This window comes from Schistocerca nitens, chromosome 8, assembly GCF_023898315.1.
Source record: "Schistocerca nitens isolate TAMUIC-IGC-003100 chromosome 8, iqSchNite1.1, whole genome shotgun sequence".
Classification (NCBI taxonomy): domain Eukaryota; kingdom Metazoa; phylum Arthropoda; class Insecta; order Orthoptera; family Acrididae; genus Schistocerca; species Schistocerca nitens.
Window position 1 is genome coordinate 367,936,405 of NC_064621.1, and position 20,018 is coordinate 367,956,422.

Below are 20,018 nucleotides of genomic sequence, written 5' to 3' on the forward strand. Positions count from 1 at the left end.
AAATCAGCGCTTGCGATCCCTCAACATCGTTCAGCGGGCGTATTATGCCAATGTCTACCATGCGTCCCGCATACCGCATGTCGCCCAAACGCTACCCATTCCGAAGCCCTTTGCTCATAGCATTATGGCAGCGCTGGGATACTTCGTCACCGCTGGTATGTTACTGAAGATCAGATACGTATCTCTTACCCTCCCCAAGGAAAAAGGTGGTCTCGGCCTAGTTAACGTCCATGATAGGGCCATTGCCCTCTATGTTAGCTCACATTTATGTCTGCTGCGCCGTTGTCCTACGAGCCTCACGAGTCTGCTTCTGACGGCGCTACGACCTGCTTCACTAAGACCGCCGGTGCCACTACAGGACATCCCAGCGCCCCTATTTTATACAGGACGTTTCTATTTAGAAAAAAGTTATTGCAATGTCGCGCTCACGACACCACAAATGGCCACAACTCGCCGCCTATATCATGACATGCTGCAACGCCGCCCCCTAAATGTGGTCGAACTAAAATATCCTGGCGTACGGTGGCGCGTGGTGTGGAAGACTGTACACGATGCCATGCTTGATTCCGATGTTGTTTCTCAATGGTACGTCGTCGTTAATGGGAAGCTCGTGACGCAAGAACGTCTCTACAATATCCACATGGCGGAATCTCCCAATTGTGTGGGTTGTAATACCGTAGATTCTGACGAGCACCGCCTCAGCTGTGGAGAGGCGGAACCGGTTTGGCACCTAGTGCGGCAGATGCTGGCTTATCTCTTGCGAGTTAGGCCGGAGCATATATCTGCACGCACGTTATTGTTTCCGGATGAGACATTTTACCCCAAGACTCGAACCAACTCTGTCACCTGGATACGTGGACATGCAGTCCATTACCTCTGTCGTGACGGACACAAGGATTTCCTTGACTTCTGGTTCTATTTGCAAGAAAGACATCATGCTATTTCCGGGCATACCAGATATCGACAGTGCTTCGCAAACTACCTATGGAGTGCCTTTCACAGCCCGCCGTGTAGCTGGAATGTTCCAGGCAGTGGCAGATGAGGTCAGAACGAACTGCAAACGACCATATATTGAACAATCTTATCAGTGGGCGCAGTCGCTGGGAAGCCTCACTACGACGTGGTAGCTTTCTTTTCATGCTATTTATGTTTCATATCTTCGATGGCGTCTTCATTCTGTTTTAGTTTTCCAGGCTTGGTTAACTGTGACTGTTCGCACATTGGAAAAAAAAAAAAAAAAAAAAAAAAAACGTGGGCAGGAGACCTGCGTTCAAATCCAAATAAATACACAAGAACAAAATAAGAACAAAATGAACAACAAATAAAATTTAATAAAGCATTATACCCTTTCCTTTCTTCTTTTATTTTATTTTTTTATACAAAGTTCAGAGGCATATTTAATTTTTGTTTCGTTGGCGGAACCTGAAGTGGCGGCGAACGGCCGTCCTAGTTAGCTTTAGGATGAAAGTGGCGGTGGCACTAGCTTTGTTTTTGTTTTTAGGCTAGATAGGTTTTTGGGGGTAGTATGGGTGATAGGGGCCAACGCCTGAAGTGGAAGAGGTAATTTTCTTACTTTATTAAAAAAAAAAAAAGTGGCCGTGCGGTTAAAGGCGCTAAAAACAAAAAAAAAAAAAAATAAAAAATAAAAAAAAAGTTGGTAGAGCACTTGCCCGCGAAAGGCAAAGGTCCCGAGTTCGAGTCTCGGTCGGGCACACAGTTTTAATCTGCCGGGGAGTTTCATATCAGCGCACACTCCGCTGCAGAGTGAAAATCTCATTCTGGACACACACCCATGCCCGAGGGAGGACTCGAACACAAACTGTCTACTGCATGGGGTCACGATATTCGCTTATGACACAAAACCTTTCACTTACACATCATGACGCATGCACCGGCTTCCGATTCGCTGCCTTTGCGCAACGACCTAAAGTTTGTAGTTTCTTTTACGCATTCTGTAATTATTACTGATATATCGCTGTGCGGCGTGTGGGAAACAGCGTTCTGTAATCGAGTTTTGAGTTCGAAGAGTTAGTCCACACACAGAGCACCCTCTGCTTCAGCAAGAGAAGGCCAGAACACAGGCGAGTGCCGCGATAACTGCAACAATCCGACGCCTGTTTCCACTGGCACTGATCACCTTCGAGGGTTTGACTATAGCGGTGATGAAGTGGTGTAAACAAAGATGTAGCTGTGGCTCCGTCAACAAAATCAGACATTGTACAGTGACAGTATCAACCAACTGGTCAGTTGTTGGGAGAAATGTGTTGGTCACCAGAGTGGCTACGTCGAGAAATAAGTATGCAGATTAGAAGAATAAAGATGTAGAATGTTAATAACGTTTGTTTTATTTAAAAAACTTCAATAGTTTCCACATAGAAAATTCAGAGGAATTATTTTGCAGCACACCATCGTAAATATAGTCATTTGTAGTCGCTACATTCTTTTGATATTGCTAGGTATTGTTCCCCGACTGGGCGTGCTGTAGTTCGATGGTAACCACCGGGAGAAGGAAAGGACATGATAGATATAACTATTAAGTAAGGTGCGGCAACATATTGACTGCAAACGAGCAGACCAGACACACTGAGAGACCTCTTAGGGGAGGAAATAAAGACCTGAGAGAGCTAAACACCTGGAAAATGAATTATTGGCAAAGGGAGTGGGGCAACAGTGTAAAGGCCCGCAGGGTATATGTACTCCTTCCCATCAGCGAGTGACTGAGGCTGAAACATGACAGTCCCAGCCAGTGCATAGTTAATTTTTTAACGATTTTGCACCGTACAAACTTTGGTCAAGAGGCTGATTGTGCTTGTGGAGAGAGAGGGACCTAAGAGCACTCACATCTGTACTGAGACCGTTGGTGACAGGAAGCACTATAAGTATCGTCACACAACGACATAATACAATCACTTAGCGATCAGGCTTTGTAGACGGGGCTGCATAACGACTACTTGAAGCGACGAAAGTAAAAAGCGGCAGCGAGAACAGAAAACAAACCAATCCACAGAGAATCCTAGACAGATACAGATGGCACTAGTAATGTTAGCAGATAAGATGACAGCGAGAGAGTAGACAGACAGATACTGTGTCAGACAGATATTGTCGCGGCCCAGTACAGAGCCTATCACCGCTTGGGTAAATGTGTGGCCTGTAAGGCGTAATCAGGACGTTGACGACAATATTTTTAGCGTCAGGTGGGGACCACTAAGTAAACTTCAGCAGAGTGACGAGGAGAAAGTATCCTAAGACGCTTAGAGATGACTCTGGAACGAAAAGGAGAAGTTGTGATTTTAGAAAGTGACTAGGGGTGCAATAACTTCAAAATTAAACTCAGAGCTCATTTATTTTCCGAATAACTTAAGCTTCTTACCTTGCCGAATCAACAAGTATTCCCTAGCACTAGATTATTTTCCTTTCAAGTATCACCCGATTCCTGCGTCCTGTCTTTGGCTATCAGAGACGAGTGTCCTGGAACTCGTTCCCACAATACACAGTCAAACACCATAACCACAACTGGAGACAAGAGCGAAAAACTAGTTGTTCCTCACTATATTTTGTCAAACTGAAAATATCAGCTATTACTCGCTATGACTGTACACAATTAGATACTCTATTTACAACCGGGAACTAGTGTAAAATAGCGCTTTTTCGTCCCGGTATTCTGACAGACAGATACGGCAGATGGCGAGCAGTAACGTATCAGGCAGTGGCTGCTCAGAACAGAGAGGCTCAATTAGATAGACGATGGTGGCATTCTATAAATCTAAACTCTTTACTATCATGTTATATTTATGTTATTATCACATATATGTTGTTAATTTTAAGATTTTCTATTTCCTAAGTTTAATAGGATTTAAACTTCTTTAGAATGATAGGATATTAAGTGAACTTTATACTGCGGCGAGGAAAGTCTAGGGACAGCGATATGCACATATCAGATAGCAGTAATATCATATACACAAGGTATAAAAAGGCAGCGCGTTGTCGAAGTTGTCATTTGTACTCAGGTGGGATTCATGTGAAAAGGCTTCCCACGTGATTATGGCCGCACGACGCGAATTAACAGACTTTGAACGCAGAATGGTAGTTGGAGCTAGACCTATGGAACATTACATTTCGGATATCCTTAGGCTAATCAATAGTCCGAGATCAATAGCGTCAAGAGTGTATCGAGAATACCATATTTCGGGCATTACTTCTCACTACGGTCAACGCAGTGGTCGACGACCTTCACGTAACGACCGAGAGCACAGGCGTATACGTAGAGTTGTCAGTGCTAACAGACGAGCAATACTGCGCGAAATAACTGCAGAAATCAATGTGGCAATTTACGATGAACATATGCGGTAGGAAATTTGGTTTTAATGGGCGCTTGCAGTAGAGGAGCGACGCGAGTGCCTTCACTAACAGCACAACTTCGCCTGCAGCGCCCCCCCCCTCCCCCCTCCCCTGCGCTCGTGACCATATCGATTGGACCCTAGACGACTAGAGAACTGTGGCCTGGTCAGACGAGTCCCGATAAGAGTTGATGGTAGGCTTCGTATGTGGCACTGACCTCACGAAAGCATAGACACAAGTTGTCAACAAGGCACTGCACAAGCCGGTGGCAGCCCGTCATGGTGTGGAGCGGGACTACATGGAACGGACTGGATCCTCTGGTCAAACTGAACCGATCATTGACTGGAAATGGCTATCTTCGGCCTCTTGGAGACCATTTGCAGCCGTTCATAGTCTTCATATTACCAAACAACGACAGAATTTTTATTGATAACATTGCGCCGTGTCATTGTTCGAGAATTATTCGTGACTGGTTTGAGGAATATTCTGGACAGTTCGAGCGTATGATGTGGCCACAAAGACCTCCAAACATGGGTCCCATCGAACATTTATGAGACATAATCGAGGGGTAGGTTAATGCACAAAATCCTGTACCGACAACACTGAAACGTCCCCTTTTGAAAATTATAAATTACTCTGCTGGTAAACCTCTACGTTATTTGATTTTCTAACAGATGAGCAAAACTAAACGTGCTCAGACATTTCTCTCTTTACTTATTCTGATCATCAATAAACTGACACACAATATTTTTAGCGCAACGCAATCTGACTTTCAATAATCCCTACAAAACAATGGCCCTGGCTAACAATAACCTAAACCTTTCATGAATCACTTACCTCACAAAAATCTTCGTTATTCGAACTACTGCAATGCAGCGAGCGCCAATACTGCCAACTAAATAAAGTATTCTAACTACGGAAGGCACTGACTACTGATAGGCATAGTCAGCAAATGAAAGATTTTGATAGAGAACAAACCATGTATTTACCTTAATAATGTTCAAAAGTCATTATATATATATATATATATATCAGTTCATGACATCCAGTCTTACAAATTTCCTTTTTCTGGCGGACACACGTCCAGATCGTCCGCTCTCAAAACTCCGCCATCTCACTCCCCACATCCACCACTGCTGGCGGCTCACCTCCAACTGCGCAACGCTACGGGCTGTTCATATCCAGCTGCCCAACACTACAATAGCAAATATTCCAAGAATGCAAATCAGCCACAGACTGCACACAGCACAGTCAGTGATTTTCATACACTACGTGGCGTTACCAACATAAAAACCTAAACAGCCTACTTACAACACTTTCGCGATTATGGACTGCTATAGAGGCAGCATGGCTCAAAATTTCTGCAGGGGAGCTCTAACGACTTGGTGTGTCCGTGCGACACCGAGATGGTGTTCTATGTCGGGCAAAACGAGGTCCGACACGATATTAGGTGTCCTATGACTTTTGTCACCTCAGTATATATCATGTGTAAGCGTGCTAGGGGTATAAATTCACATACTCGGACCATTGGTACCTTAATATGCCCACATATCAGTTTGTTGCTAGTTTTTTCTCTGCATCGAACTGTCTTACCACAAACACGGTCCATAATTTACTGTCTGATGTTTTTTGCACGGTCTTAACTTGAAACAGTACAGTAGTTTCCGCTCTATAAGCAGCAGGTTTCGCTGCTCGCTCGCACCGGGAAATAGAAACAGAGGCGGCTCCGCAGCCAATTTTATTACACGGCGCGGCCGGCCGCGGGTGCAACAGAACCCATGTGGACGGGTGGAAAGAAATGTGTCAGGCTTCAAAATACGTATTTATATGTGTCGTGTATTACGCATTTCTTGTACGTGGATGTGAATCTGCACATGAACTTTCCTAATCCTCCTCACACCTTTCCGTAAAGCGTGGCCAAATATTTGTTGGGAAGTAGTTCTGTAGTATAGTAGTGCCAACATTACTCCTGGCTATGGGATCAGAGAGACAACACAGGCAGGTAAAAGTCAAAGACTTTCCAGTGTCACAAGATTTGGGGTGGAGAGGTTGGTCACGACCAAGTGAGTCGACCACCCCCTCCACCGGGACTCAGGAAGACCTCCGGGTGCCCGCCATATTCGAAGAGTGTTACAGAAGACGGGGAAGTGAGCAGACGTGCCCTCAGTGCGTATGTCTCAATGTTCACGCATGGAAGGGAGGTATTTCAATATTTGTACTTGTTCTTTTATTTCCAGCTTCGAATTGTGTAAGGAAATGAATGATCTCGTTAATTTAGGAAATTTGACCCCCTGTGTTAATGTATCTGGTCCCCAGTTTGCCCGTTATCCTCCTCACATAGTGGATGTCCTATGTAAAATGTTGGGAGACTTTGCTGATATACATTTGGCCAACGCAATTCCGTCTTACCTGTAGAAATGTGCGTGCAGATTATTATATAATATACCCGAGCTATAAGTTGAAAATTTGTAATATCTCTAAACTGAAACAATTGCTGCTATCGGTGTAAAGTCGTGTGATAATGCTTAAAATAAATAGGAAATCAACTGTCATCAATCTTTAACATACCTTAAAAATCACAAAGAAGTCAAGTTAAAGGAATTTATTTAAAATAAAAGCTATAGACTGCAGGGACCCGCATATCAGCGTGTGAGCCCTCCAGCCCCTTGCCTAGTAACATACAGAAAGGACACGCTCTCTAGGTAGCGCTCTCAAGCTCGTCTCCCCAGTTATCCGTTGCGCAATTTTGATTCAGGGCTTGACATCAACTTTCGTCTGGCGTACCTAGGCAAGGAGGTAAGACGGTAAGCTTTCAAACTGTCAGGATAGGTTAATCGCCTTGCGCCCACGCATCTACACTTCAATACCTGGCAACACGACCAGGTGAAAATGAGCATTAACGGCTTGCTCTTGCCACATGTATCTGGAGATACTAATGAACTTAAAAACATAGTACTCCTAGTAGCTATAGTTATTAGTTTGCAAATGAAGTAAATTTCGATGTAATTTCAGTGCTCAGTCCTCAGTCAACACCCCTAACACCATATAGGGACAAATCAATGTCGTGAAAAGACGACCTGTCTTATTGGCTGCTGCTGCCTGCCCGCAGGTGCCTCAGAGGTGGAAGTGCCCCCTCGCTGGGTGGGCCACCCGTCCTGGAAGCTGGTGCTGTACTCGGTGGTGCTGGGCTGCACCGCGTGCCTGACGGCGGCGCTGGCGTACTGGGCGACCGTGCTGGTGGTGCGGCGGCGGTCTGCCACCAAGGCGGCGCAGGGTCCGCGCGACACGCTGGACAGGGCCTTCCGGCACGTGGCGAGCCTGCCCGCCTACCAGCAGCTGCAGCGCCAGCCGGCAAAAGCTCCCAGTGGCAGCAGCCAGGGCTACCGCAGGCTGTACGACGAGGACGAGTCGCCGGCGTCGCTGCCGCCGCGCGCCGCCCAGCCCGAGCGCTGCACGTGCCTCTCGTGCTCGGAGCCGGTGCCCACGCAGCCGTGCATCCGCTTCTACGAGCGGCCGGCCCCCGTGCACGGGGCCGTGCCCAGCCAGTACTACACGCTCTACGCTACGCACATCCAGTGAACACCCCCCAACCGGCTGACCACTGGCAAACTCTTGGGCGTAGACCAGACGTGCGCCTCCCTGCTTCCAATTTAACACCGCTGTGGGTCACGAAATTCGCTATCCTGCCCATCCACTTGTGATACACACACCCCATTACAGTTCCCAAACTGCAATACACAGACAAATATAAGCCTCGCCATTACACTTTCGTTAACCTGGGTGAATTTAGGGAGCAGTGCGTAAATCTAGTTGGGCAGCAGTATAAAAAGAATCAAACGAAGAATTAAAATAGACACAATAAAGAGGAATCCATAAAACAAAATACGCCACTCCGCCGCGGTAAGTGCTGTGTTACGTGCCTTCGAGGTAGACTAAAACTCCTCTTAAGTGTCAGTCCCGATTTACACAGTGTGTTCGGAAATTCTCGTTACAAATTCGAGGACTGAGTAGATACCGTTTTTAAAGTGGAACACATGTCCGAAACAGGACTATAGCCGTTTGAAAACGTGCTGGTAACGCGACCACTCTTACAAATAATTTATTAGGCATGAACCAGTACATCACTTGGTCTACAATGCCACTCGTTAATAACCAAAGAAAACAAACTGAAATTTAATCAGTTGTCAGAAACACTGTTGTTTACAGTACAGCCTCTTACGATTCGGGTGTGCGGCCTCTCCTTGGAGAGGCTCAGTCACGCCTACTGAAGGTAAGTTACCGCTTTCTCAAAGCCGTTGCGTAATTATGGCGGAAAGGGTATGCGATCGAGTCGGACGTTGTAGATAACGACCTTGCTGAAGGCAGTGAGCAGCTCTTCCATTACCGTCAGCTTCGACATACAGAAGCGTCATGTCGGTGTGTTCTACAATCGTGTACTTAACCGTGTTGCTCTAACATTCACGCACACGTGAATGAAGTTCGACCTAGGTCAGAGAGGTAGGACAGACGTCAAATGACATCAGCCGATCCGACGTAAGCATCCCTCACCGTAACTACGCTGTTGCAAACGTGTTTCCAAACGGCTGCAGAACCGGATATAGGTTCCCATTAAAAATATTGTTAACTCAGTCCTCTCTACAAGGCCTAGAAGTTTGTAACGGGAATTTCCGAACACCCTGTAGGTGATTCCGTTCCTTGTTAGATCTGTACAGTTGTGTCTGTTTCTCCGATTGGAGCTTGGATAAAGCCGTAAAAAATCTGTATTACTTTCTGGTCTACTCGAGATACAACAAGCACTTACTAATAAAAAACGACAATAAAACATTTTAGAATGTTTTAACATTAAGACTTTTTTCTTCAAGTACACACTGAGTAGAAGACTGATTTTACATGTAGCGCGCGCAGGACACATCAAGAGGTGTATCACATGTTACACACCACCAATAGCCACAATTATTGGACACTGCCATAAATTATAAATGAACATTCAATCAGTGTGAACTCAGAGATACTGGAATATCTAATAAACTATAGAAAATGAACAAAAACTATTTATCTAACGAAATGTTTCCGTCCTCAGTGAGACTCCTCCTTTACTAAGCTATATTTCTCAAACACGGCATTCCCAAGCAAACAGAACAGCTTCAATCAATGGCTTAGCAATTATTTTCAGGTCTGCACGTATGCTATACAATTACATATTGAAAGTTAATACTATCATTTAAACAAATTTTCTGTGTCGATTGTTTCACCCAGCACAGAAAGAATGGTTTGTTTAGGATTTACAATAACATAGATTTCATCAGACAAGTTTACGGTCTTCAGTCCGTTTCGTATATCTTATCAGACTTTTCTCACTAATTCACAATATAAAGAATGGTACACATACCTTTCCTTTCTTTTGCGGCCTTCGCAAATGATACATTCAGCCAGCCTTTGATACAAGAAATGCTACAAATAAAACGACATATGTAAGAACCGATTAAAAAGCTGCCGTTTGAGTGCGTTGCTGCAGCGTATATGTAACCCAGAGCGACTCCGATTCGGGTATACAAGCACCGACATGTAGCCAAGGGGACTGTACGGCCTCCAAACGTAAACTTTTTAATCGCCTCTTATACAGTAACACACAGACACACACACACACACACACACACACACACACCAATCATACAAAATATTACATCGGTGCTTGTAAACAAAGTAATTATATTCTGATATGCTCAGCCGGGATGGATGTGTGAGTGTGTGTGTGTGTGTGTGTGTGTGTGTGTGTGTGTGTGTGTGTGTGTGTGTGTTCCACATCTCCTCCTAACCCAATGAGCCGAATTCATCGAAACTCGGTACACAACAACAACAATTGCGTGGAAGCAAGAAGAAATGTTGCGTAACAGTGTGAAGTCACAAACTTAACATGATCTCAAACAATCGTGAATAACTCCGCAAGTAGTATCAGTATATTAGCAGATGTTGCAATAACAATTACCTGCACACAGATTAAAACTGAGAGTAGTCAAGCTGAATGGACCTGCTGGCAAACATAGTCGTATGTGGAACAGAAAGAGCGTGCGTTGTCTTATTTCTGATATGACATCTTTTTGCCGGACCCCATTGAGGACAAGGAGCATAGACCGAAAGTGTGTTGGAGTGAGCAACTAAAATTCTTGGATAGTGGGACAAGGAGCATAGACCGAAAGTGTGTTGGAGTGAGCAACTAAAATTCTTGGATAGTGGCTCTGTATTAGATTTTCCATGGGTTTCCTAAATTAATTGGGGCAGATGACACTATATTCCTTTCAAAACTCACAGCCAATTACTTGCACATTTTTTGGTCCAGATCGTGCATTAGTTTGTCTCTAATGACACTATAGTTGACGGTACACTACACATAAACGTTGCTCCCTTTGTAGGCTTCATTCTGTCACTACCTGCAAAAGCCGAACAGTGTGTTAGCGGCATGTTCGTTCATTGCTCTGCTAGAAATGACGTGTGTGATTTTATTTGTAAATGGGAAAGTTATTAGTCTTCGATAAAGGTCGGGGGAAACAACATAGTGATAAGAATTTAGACTAGCATTCTGGAGGACAGCGGTTCCGATCCTCTTCTGACCATACTGATACAATGTTTACCGTAGTTTTCCTATTCGATTAAGTTGAATGTCGGGACGTTTCCTTCGCTAATGATATACTGATTTTCTTCCGCAACCCGAGCTTCTGCGTCGTTTCTCATCGTCGAAGCGACGGTAATTCCTACTCCTCCTTCCCCCTTGTCTCGGTAGTGAAACGGATGGAGACTGTGGGACGTTTTCTCGTTTTATTACCCAGAAGGTGCCTCACTGCAAGAAATCGAGAACTGTTATCTTCTGCGATATCCTTATCTGTAACTATTGGACGTACACTCGCGAGAAGTATATTTATCAATTCTCAGAACCGCAGAAACAGCAGGAAAAACTTGACGCAGCTACGACGGAAAAGATGAAGTGTCCTCAGATTACCTTAGTAAGTACTCCACGATAACAGTGTCGTTATCGTTAATGCAAGTATGAAACAAACAACATCCGAAATAAAACCGAAACACGTCGTTACATAATCAATGGAGAAACTTGTATTTTAAGGCGTTTACATGTATACAACAGAGGTTTTTTTTTCATACTAGCTGAGTACCAGGCGTTGCCCGAGTATTTACTTATTATTCTCTTCTATTAGTCCACCTGTCTGTCTGTCTGCTCTCCCCCTCCCCCCCACTCCCTTTGTCAAACCGCTCCTTCCCCCTCTATCCATCTCCCCACTCCCTCTAATTCCATATCCTCGTCCCCGTGTCTTTGTCAACTCCTTCTCCCCCCTCCCAATCTCTCCCCTCGTTCTCCTGTCCCTGTCGTCTCCTCCTCCAGCCTCTCACTGTTCACCTCCTCGTCACTCCTCTGTATGCCCGGCTCCTCCTCTTTCCTTTTTCCTTTTACTGTTCATCTCCTTCTCCCCTCTCTGTCATTCTTTTCTCTTTCCTTTCGCTGTCCATTTCCTCCTGCCCTCTCTTTGTTCATCTCCTCCTCCACATATCTGTGTGAATCTTCTCCATCTCTGACAATTTCCTCCTCTCTAATCTCTCTCCCTGTTATCACCCCCATCAATAGGAGGCTGGTGGTTCTTACACAAACAGTGTTTCTTTGCAGATCGTAACCAATATGTGTATCAAACTTGACTCAAGTCGTTCCAGGTGTTTGGAATGAACGTTTCACCCGATGCTTTGCCGCGTATGCACAAGTGAATTTATTTCACGTATATATTTAAAATATTTCACAGATATTTGCACACATATTTTACATGTCATCCCCATGAACCATGGACCTTGCCGTTGGTTAGAAGGCTTGCGTGCCTCAGCGATATACAGATATCCGTACCGTAGGTGCAACCACAACGGAGGGGTATCTGTTGAGAGGCCAGATAAACGTGTGGTTCCTGAAGAGGGGCAGCAGCCTTTTCAACAGTTGCAGGGGCAACAGTATGGATGATTGACTGATCTGGCCTTGAAACACTAACCAAAACCGCCTTTCTGTGCTGGTTCTGCGAACGGCTGAAAGCAAGGGGAAACTACAGCCGTAATTTTTCCTGAGGGCATGTAGCTTTACTGTATGGTTAAATGATGATGGCGTCCTCTTGGGTAAAATATTCGGAAGGCAAAATAATCCCCCATTCGGATATCCGGGCGGGGACTACTCAAGAGGACATCGTTATCAGAAGAAAGAAAACTGGCGTTCTATGGATGGGAGCGTGGAATGTCAGGTCCCTTAATCGTGCAGGTAGGTTAAGAAATTTAAAAAGGGAAATGGATGGGATAAAATTAGATACAGTGTGAATTAGTGGAGTTCGGTGGCAGGAGGAACAAGTCTTCTGGCCAGGCGATTACAGGATTATAAATACGAAATCAAGCAGGGGTAATGCAGGAGTAGGTATAATAATGAATAAAAAAAATAGGAGTGCGCTTAAGTTACTACAAACAGCATAGTGAACGCATTGTTGTGGCCAAGATAGACACAAAGCCCACTCCTACCACGGTAGTACAATTTTATTTGCCAACTAGGTCCCCAGATGATGAAGAGATTGATGAAATGTTTGATGAAATAAAAGAAATTATTCAGATAGTGAAGGGAGACGAAAATTTAATAGTCATGGGTGACTGGAAATCGATAGTAGGAAAAGGAAGAGAAGGAAACGTAGTAGGTGAATGTGGAATGGGGGCAAGAAATGAAAGAGGAAGCCGCCTGGTAGAATTTTGCACAGAGCATAACTTAATCATAGCTAACACTTGGTTCAAGAATCATAAAAGAAGGTTGTTACATGGAAGAGGCTTGGAGATACTCGAAGGTTTCAGATAGATTATATAATGGTAAGACAGAGATTTAGAAACCAGATTTTAAATTGTAAGACATTTCCATGGGCAGATGTGGACTCTGACCACAATCTATTGGTTATGAACTGTAGATTAAAACTGAAGAAACTGCAAAAAGGTGGGAATTTAAGGAGATGGGATCTGGATAATCTGAAAGAACCAGAGATTGTAGAGAGTTTGAGGGAGGGCATTAGGGAGCGATTGACAGGAATGGGGAAAAGAAATACAGTAGAAGAAGAATGGGTAGCTTTGAGGGATGAAATAGTGAAGGCAGCAGAGGATCATGTAGGTAAAAAGACGAGGGTTAGTAGAAATCCGTGGGTAACAGAATATATATTGAATTAAATTGATGAAAGGAGAAAATATAAAAATGCAGTAAATGAGGCAGGGAAAAAGGAATACAAACGTCTCAAACATGAGATCGACAGGAAGTGCAAAATGCCTAAGCAAGGATGGCTAGAGGGTAAATGTAAGGATGTAGAGGCATATCTCACTAGGGGTAAGACAGATACTGCCTACAGAAAATTTAAGAGACTTTTGGAGAAATGAGAACCACTTGTATGAATATCAAGAGCTCAGATGGAAACCCAGTTCTCAGCAAAGAATTGTGGAAGGAGTATATAGAGGGTCTGTACAAGGGTGATGTACTTGAGGGCAACATTATGTAAATGGAAGAGGATGTAGATGAAGATGAAATGGGAGGTATGATACTGCGCGAAGACTTTGACAGAGCACTGAAAGACCTAAGCCGAAACAAGGCCCCGGGAGTAGACAACATTCCATTAGAACTACTGATAGCCTTGGGAGAGCCAGTCCTGACAAAACTCAACCATCTGGAGAGCAAGATGTATGAGACAGGCGAAATACCCTCAGACTTCAAGAAGAATATAATAATTCCAATCCCAAAGAAAGCAGGGGTCGACAGATGTGAAAATTACCGAACTATCAGTTTAATAAGCCACGGCTGCAAAATACACTACTGGCCATTAAAATTGCTACACCAAGAAGAATTGCAGATGATAAACGGGTATTCATTGGACAAATATATTATACTAGAACTGACATGTGATTACATTTGCACGCAATTTGGGTGCATAGATCCTGAGACATCAGTACCCAGAACAACCACCTCTGGCCGTAATTACGGCCTTGATGCGCCTCGGCATTGAGTCAAACAGAGATTGGATGGCGTGTACAGGTACATCTGCCCATGCAGCTTCAACACGATACCACAGTTCATCACGAGTAGTGACTGGCGTATTGTGACGAGCCAGTTGCTCGGCCACCATTGACCAGACGTTTTAAATTGGTGAGAGATCAGGAGAATGTGCTGGTCAGGGCATCAGTCGAACATTTTCTGTATCCAGAAAGGCCCTACAAGACCTGCAACATGCGGTCGTGTATTATCCTGCTGAAATGTAAGGGTTTCGCAGGGATCGAATGAAGGGTAGAGCCACAGGTCGTCACACATCTGAAATGTAATGTCCACTGTTCAAAGTGCCGTCAATGCGAACAAGAGGTGACCGAGACGTGTAACCAATGGCTCCCCATACCATCAAGCCGGGTGATACGCCAGTATGGCGATGACGAATACACGCTTCCAACGTGCGCTCACCGCAATGTCGCCAAAACACGGATGCGACCATGATGATGCTGTAAACAGAACCTGGATTCATCCGAAAAAATGACGTTTAGCCATTCGTGCACCCAGTCGTACACCGACGCAGGTGCTCCTGTCTGTCATGCAGCGTCAAGGGTAACCGCAGCCATGGTCTCCGAGCCGATAGTCCATGCTGCTGCAAACGTCGTCGAACTGTTCGTGCAGATGGTTGTTGTCTTGCAAACGTCTCCATCTGTTGACTCAGGGATCGAGACGTGGCTGCACGATCCGTTACAGCCAGGAGGATAAGATGCCTGTCATCTCGACTGATAGTGATACAATGCCGTTGGGACCCACACGGCGTTCGGTATTACCCTTCTGAACCCACCGATTCCATATTCTGCTAACACTCATTGGATCTCGACCAACGCGAGCAGCAATGTCGCAATACGATAAACCGCAATCACGATAGGCTACGATCCAACCTTTATCAAAGTCGGAAACGTGATGGTACGCATTTCTCCTCCTTACAAAGGCATCACAACAACGTTTCACCAGGCAACGCTGGTCAACTGCTGTTTGTGTATGAGAAATCGGTTGGAAACTTTCCTCATGTCAGCACGTTGTAGATGTCGCCACATTTGCCAACCTTGTGTGAATGCTCTGAAAAGCTAATCATTTGCATATCACAGAATCTTCTTCCTGTCGGTTAAATTTCGCGTCTGCAGCACGTCATCTTCGTGGTGTAGCAATTTTAATGGCCAGTAGTGTACTAATACGAATTCTTTACAGACGAATGGAAAAATTGGTAGGAGCCGACCTCGGGGAAGATCGGTTTCGATTCCGTAGAAATGTTGAAACACGTGAGGCAATACTGACCCTTCGACGTATCTTAGAAAATAGATTAAGGAAAGGCAAACCAACATTTCTAGCATTTGCAGACTTAGTGAAAGCTTTTGACAACTCTGACTGGAATACTCTCTCTCAAATTCTGAAGCTGGCAGGGGTAAAATATAGGGAGCGAAAAGCTATTTATAGTTTGTACAGAAACCAGATGGCAGTTATAAGAGTTGAGGGGCATGAAAGGGAAGTAGTTGGGATGGAGTGAGACAGGGTTGTAGCCTATCCCCGATGTTATTAGATCTGTATATTGAGCAAGCAGTAAAGGAAACAAAAGAAAAAATCGGAGTTGGAATTAAAATCCGTGGAGAAGAAATAAAAACTTTGAGGTTCGCCGATGACATTGTAATTCTGTCAGAGACAGCAAAGGACTTGGAAGAGCAGTTGAACGGAATGGACAGTGTCTTGAAAGGTTGATATAAGATGAACGTCAACAAAAGCAAAACAAGAATAATGGAATGTAGTCGATTTAAATCGGGTGATGCTGAGGGTATTAGATTAGGAAATGAGACGCTTAAAGTGGTAAATGAGTTTTGCTATTTGGGGAGCAAAATAACTGATGATGGTCGAAGTAGAGAGGACATAAAATGTAGACTAGCAATGGCAAGAAAAGCGTTTCTGAAGAAGAGAAATTTGTTAACATCGAGTATAGATTTAAGCGTAAGGAAATCGTTTCTGAAAGTATTTGCACTGAGTGTGGCCATGTATGGAATTGAAACGTGGACGTATATAGTTTGGACAAGAAGAGAATAGAAGCTTTCGAAATGTGGTGCTACAGAAGAATGCTGAAGATTAGATGGGTAGATCACATAACTAATGAGTAAGTATTGAACAAAAATGTGGAGAAGGGAAATTTGTGGCACAACTTGACTAGAAGAAGGGATCGCTTGGTAGGACATATTGTGAGGCATCATGGGATCACCAATTTAGTATAGGAGGGCAGCGTGGAGGGTAAAAATCGTAGAGAGAGGCCTAGAGATGAATATACTAAGCAGATTCAGAAGGATGTAGGTTGCAGTAGGTACTGGGAGATGAAGAAGCTTGCACACGATAGAGGAGCATGGAGAGCTGCAACAAACCAGTCTCTGGACTGAAGACCACAACAACAACATTTTACATGTATCTCTAGGGAGTTTCGACCTGTGGTTTCATTTTCACGCAGCTCATTGTTTATGAGGTCGTATCTCGTGAAATATGTGTCGTACAACATATTTTTGTAACTACATTCAGCGACTTACACTAAGTGATCAAAAGTAATCGGACACCTGGCTGAAAATGACTGACAAGTCCTTGACCCCCTCCATCGGTAACGCTGGAATGCAATATGATGTTGGCTCACCCTAGACTTGATGACAGATTCCACCTCGCAGGCAAACATTCAATCAGGTGCTGGATAGTTTCTCGGGAATGGCAGCCCATTCTTCACGGAGTGTTGCTCTGAGCAGAGGTATCGATGTCGGTCGGTGAGGCCTGGCACGATGTCGCCGTTCCAAAACACCCCAAAGGTGATTTATACGATTCAGGCCAGGACTCGGTGCAGGTCAGTCCATTACAGGGATGTTACTGTCGTGGAACCACTCCGCCACAGGCTGTGCATTATGAACAGGTGCTCGATAGAGTTGAAAGATGTAATCACCATCCCTGAATTGCTCTTCAACAGTGGGAAGCAACAAGATGCTCAAAACATCAATGTAGGCCTGTGGTGTGGTAGTGCCACGCAAAACAACATTGGGTGCAAGCCCCCTCCATGAAGAATACGACCACACAATAACACCACCACCTCCGAATTTTACTGTTGGCAATACACACGTTGGCAGATGACGTTCACCGGGCATTCGCCATATCCACTCCCTGCCATCGTATCGCAACATTGTGTATCGTGATTTGTCACTCCACATAACGTTTTTTTCGCCGTTCAATCGTCCAATGTTTACGCTCCCTACACCAGCGAGGCGTCGTTTGGCGTTTACCTGCGTGATGTGCGGCTTATGAGCAGCCGCTTAACCATGAAATCCAAGTTTTGTCACCTCCCTCCTGACTGTTATAGCAGATGCAGTGGATCTTGATCCAGTTCGAAATTCCTGTGTTATGGCCTCGATAGATGTCTGCCTGTTACACATTACGACCCTCTTCAACTGTCAGCGGGCTCTGTCAGTCAACAGACGAGGTCGGCCTGTACGCTTTTGTCCCTTCACGTTTCCACTTCACTATCACATCGGAACCAGTGAACCTAGGGATGTTTAGGAGTGTGTAAATCTTGTGTGCAGACATATGACACAAGTGACCCCCAATCACTTGACCACATCCAAAGTCTGTGAGTTCCGCGGAGCGCCCCATTCTGCCCCCTCACGATGTCTAATGACCGCTGAGGTCGCTGATATGGAGTACCTGGCAGTAGGTGGCAGTACAATGCGCCTAATATGAAAAACGTATGTTTTTGGGGGCGTACGGATACTTTTGATCACATAGTGTATGTCGATAATGTCTAAGAAAGGTGTTGCGAATAGAGTTAGTAGTAAAGAATTAAGAAATTAAAGCGTCGTGCTTCGTGTGACAGTTTTACTGCCTGAACATCGAGAATGTGGGGGGAGATTAGCTTTTTTTCCTTTCATTAGTTTGAAGGGCTTGTCAGAGAGAAAGAGTATCGTAAGGGTTTCAAATTATGTTTAATTTTTGTTGGAAGTCACTAAGTGCTCTCATTCTCAAATACTGGATGAATTAAGTATGGGTACAGTCGTGTCGAGGACTACACTGTCTTTATACTCCCACCGCTTTGATAGGTAGGTGTCTGTTACCTCCGCAGCGATTCTTTCTAGACTGTAAGTGATATATGGACCCCGTTATGTTGAAATCGGTCCTCCACGGTGACAGCTTCATCTATTTATAAATATGTCAGTCGATAGCTGATCATATGGCGTGAATGTTGAAGCAGCAAAAATGGAAATGGGCGTATGGCATCGTTGACCGGAAGGCCCCTATTCGGGGAAGTTCGGCCGCCAAATGCAAGTCTTATTTCATTCGACGCCACATTGGGCGACCTGCGCGCCGGTGATGAGGATGAAATGATGATGAGGACAACACAACAGCCAGTCCCCGAGCGGAGAAAATCTCCAACCAGGCCGGGAATCGAACCCGGGCCCACTTGCTTGGAAGGCGAGCACGTTTCCACCCAGCTAAACGGGCGGACTCAAGGCGCACATATACAGTGAAGTGGAGTGCAAAGGATGAAAGGATGATGCAAGAGAATCAAGGCTTTTTTTCAAACATACGGAAAGTTGGCTGCTACCTTGCAAACGTCCTTATTTCAGTTTACAGCTTCTACATCCCAATTACCTTGAGTACTAGTCGCTGCAGACTCACTACAACATTCTATTTCATACCTAGTTTCCGTGAAGGTATAATAAGGGAGATGGCGCTACAGACTTACGCTGTCCGTTGTTTTGAAGCCGCCGCCGCCATATTGGATGCACCAAACCTTACTAAACGATTGCTCCTTGTTCCTAACTTCTGTCATTTGCAAGCAACAGTTTTAAATAGTAAATGTTGCAGTGCTTTCGTGAATAGTACTGTCCCCGGAAGGCATTTTCAGACTTTTTCTGGTCCTAAATGCGTGTTTAGTCCTGTAATATAACGCGAGTCGTTGATGTAACTTTGTTTTTGGTATACGTTTAGAAGAAAGCAGGAAGAAAATTACGTAAGATGACAAGCCCGTTTTCGGAATCCAGTGCTTTCCTTAATACGAGCTGACAAAACTGAAAAAAAACTGGAAATTTGTGGTAAGTTCCTTTGGGACAGAACTGCTGAGGTCATCGCCCCCTAGGCTTACACGCCACTTAACCCAACTTAAACTGACATACGCTAAGGACAACACACACATCCACGCCAGAGGGAGGACTCGAACGTGCGACGGTGGGAGATTTCCAAAGTGGAATGTCCAATGCGTCTTGCTCCCTTTACCACGCCACGTTCTGAGTCTGCCAATTCCCATCGTCCGGCCATAATGACATCAGAAACCTTTACATACAAATCACCTGAGTACAAATGGTAGCTCCGCCAATAGACTGCCCTTTTATACCTTGTGCACGTGATACTACCGCCATCCATATATGTGCACATCACTACTCCATGAGTTTTGTCACATCACTGTAAATGCCTTACAAATTATTCTGAATTTTTTGTTTGGTTGATTTATTTACATTTTTGAACTTTGCGTGCCGTGGGCTTCTTCTGTATTGCTGTGATTCACTTGCCTTTCTGAATACAGTTATGTGAGTTTGCTGTTCAATTCCTTCCC

The 20,018-nt window shown here is 44.7% G+C and overlaps 1 protein-coding gene across 2 annotated transcripts in view; it reads left to right on the forward strand.

Moving 5' to 3' along the window:
- The window catches only part of LOC126198615 (uncharacterized), a 48,247-nt gene extending 39,069 nt beyond the window's left edge, over positions 1 to 9,178 (forward strand). For both annotated transcript variants that reach the window (XM_049935069.1, XM_049935068.1), the window contains one exon: positions 7,448 to 9,178. In XM_049935069.1, coding sequence (XP_049791026.1) covers positions 7,448 to 7,917 — 470 coding nt within the window. In that variant the 3' untranslated portion in view covers positions 7,918 to 9,178. The remainder of the gene's footprint in view (positions 1 to 7,447) is intronic.
- The last annotated feature ends 10,840 nt before the right edge of the window (positions 9,179 to 20,018 follow it).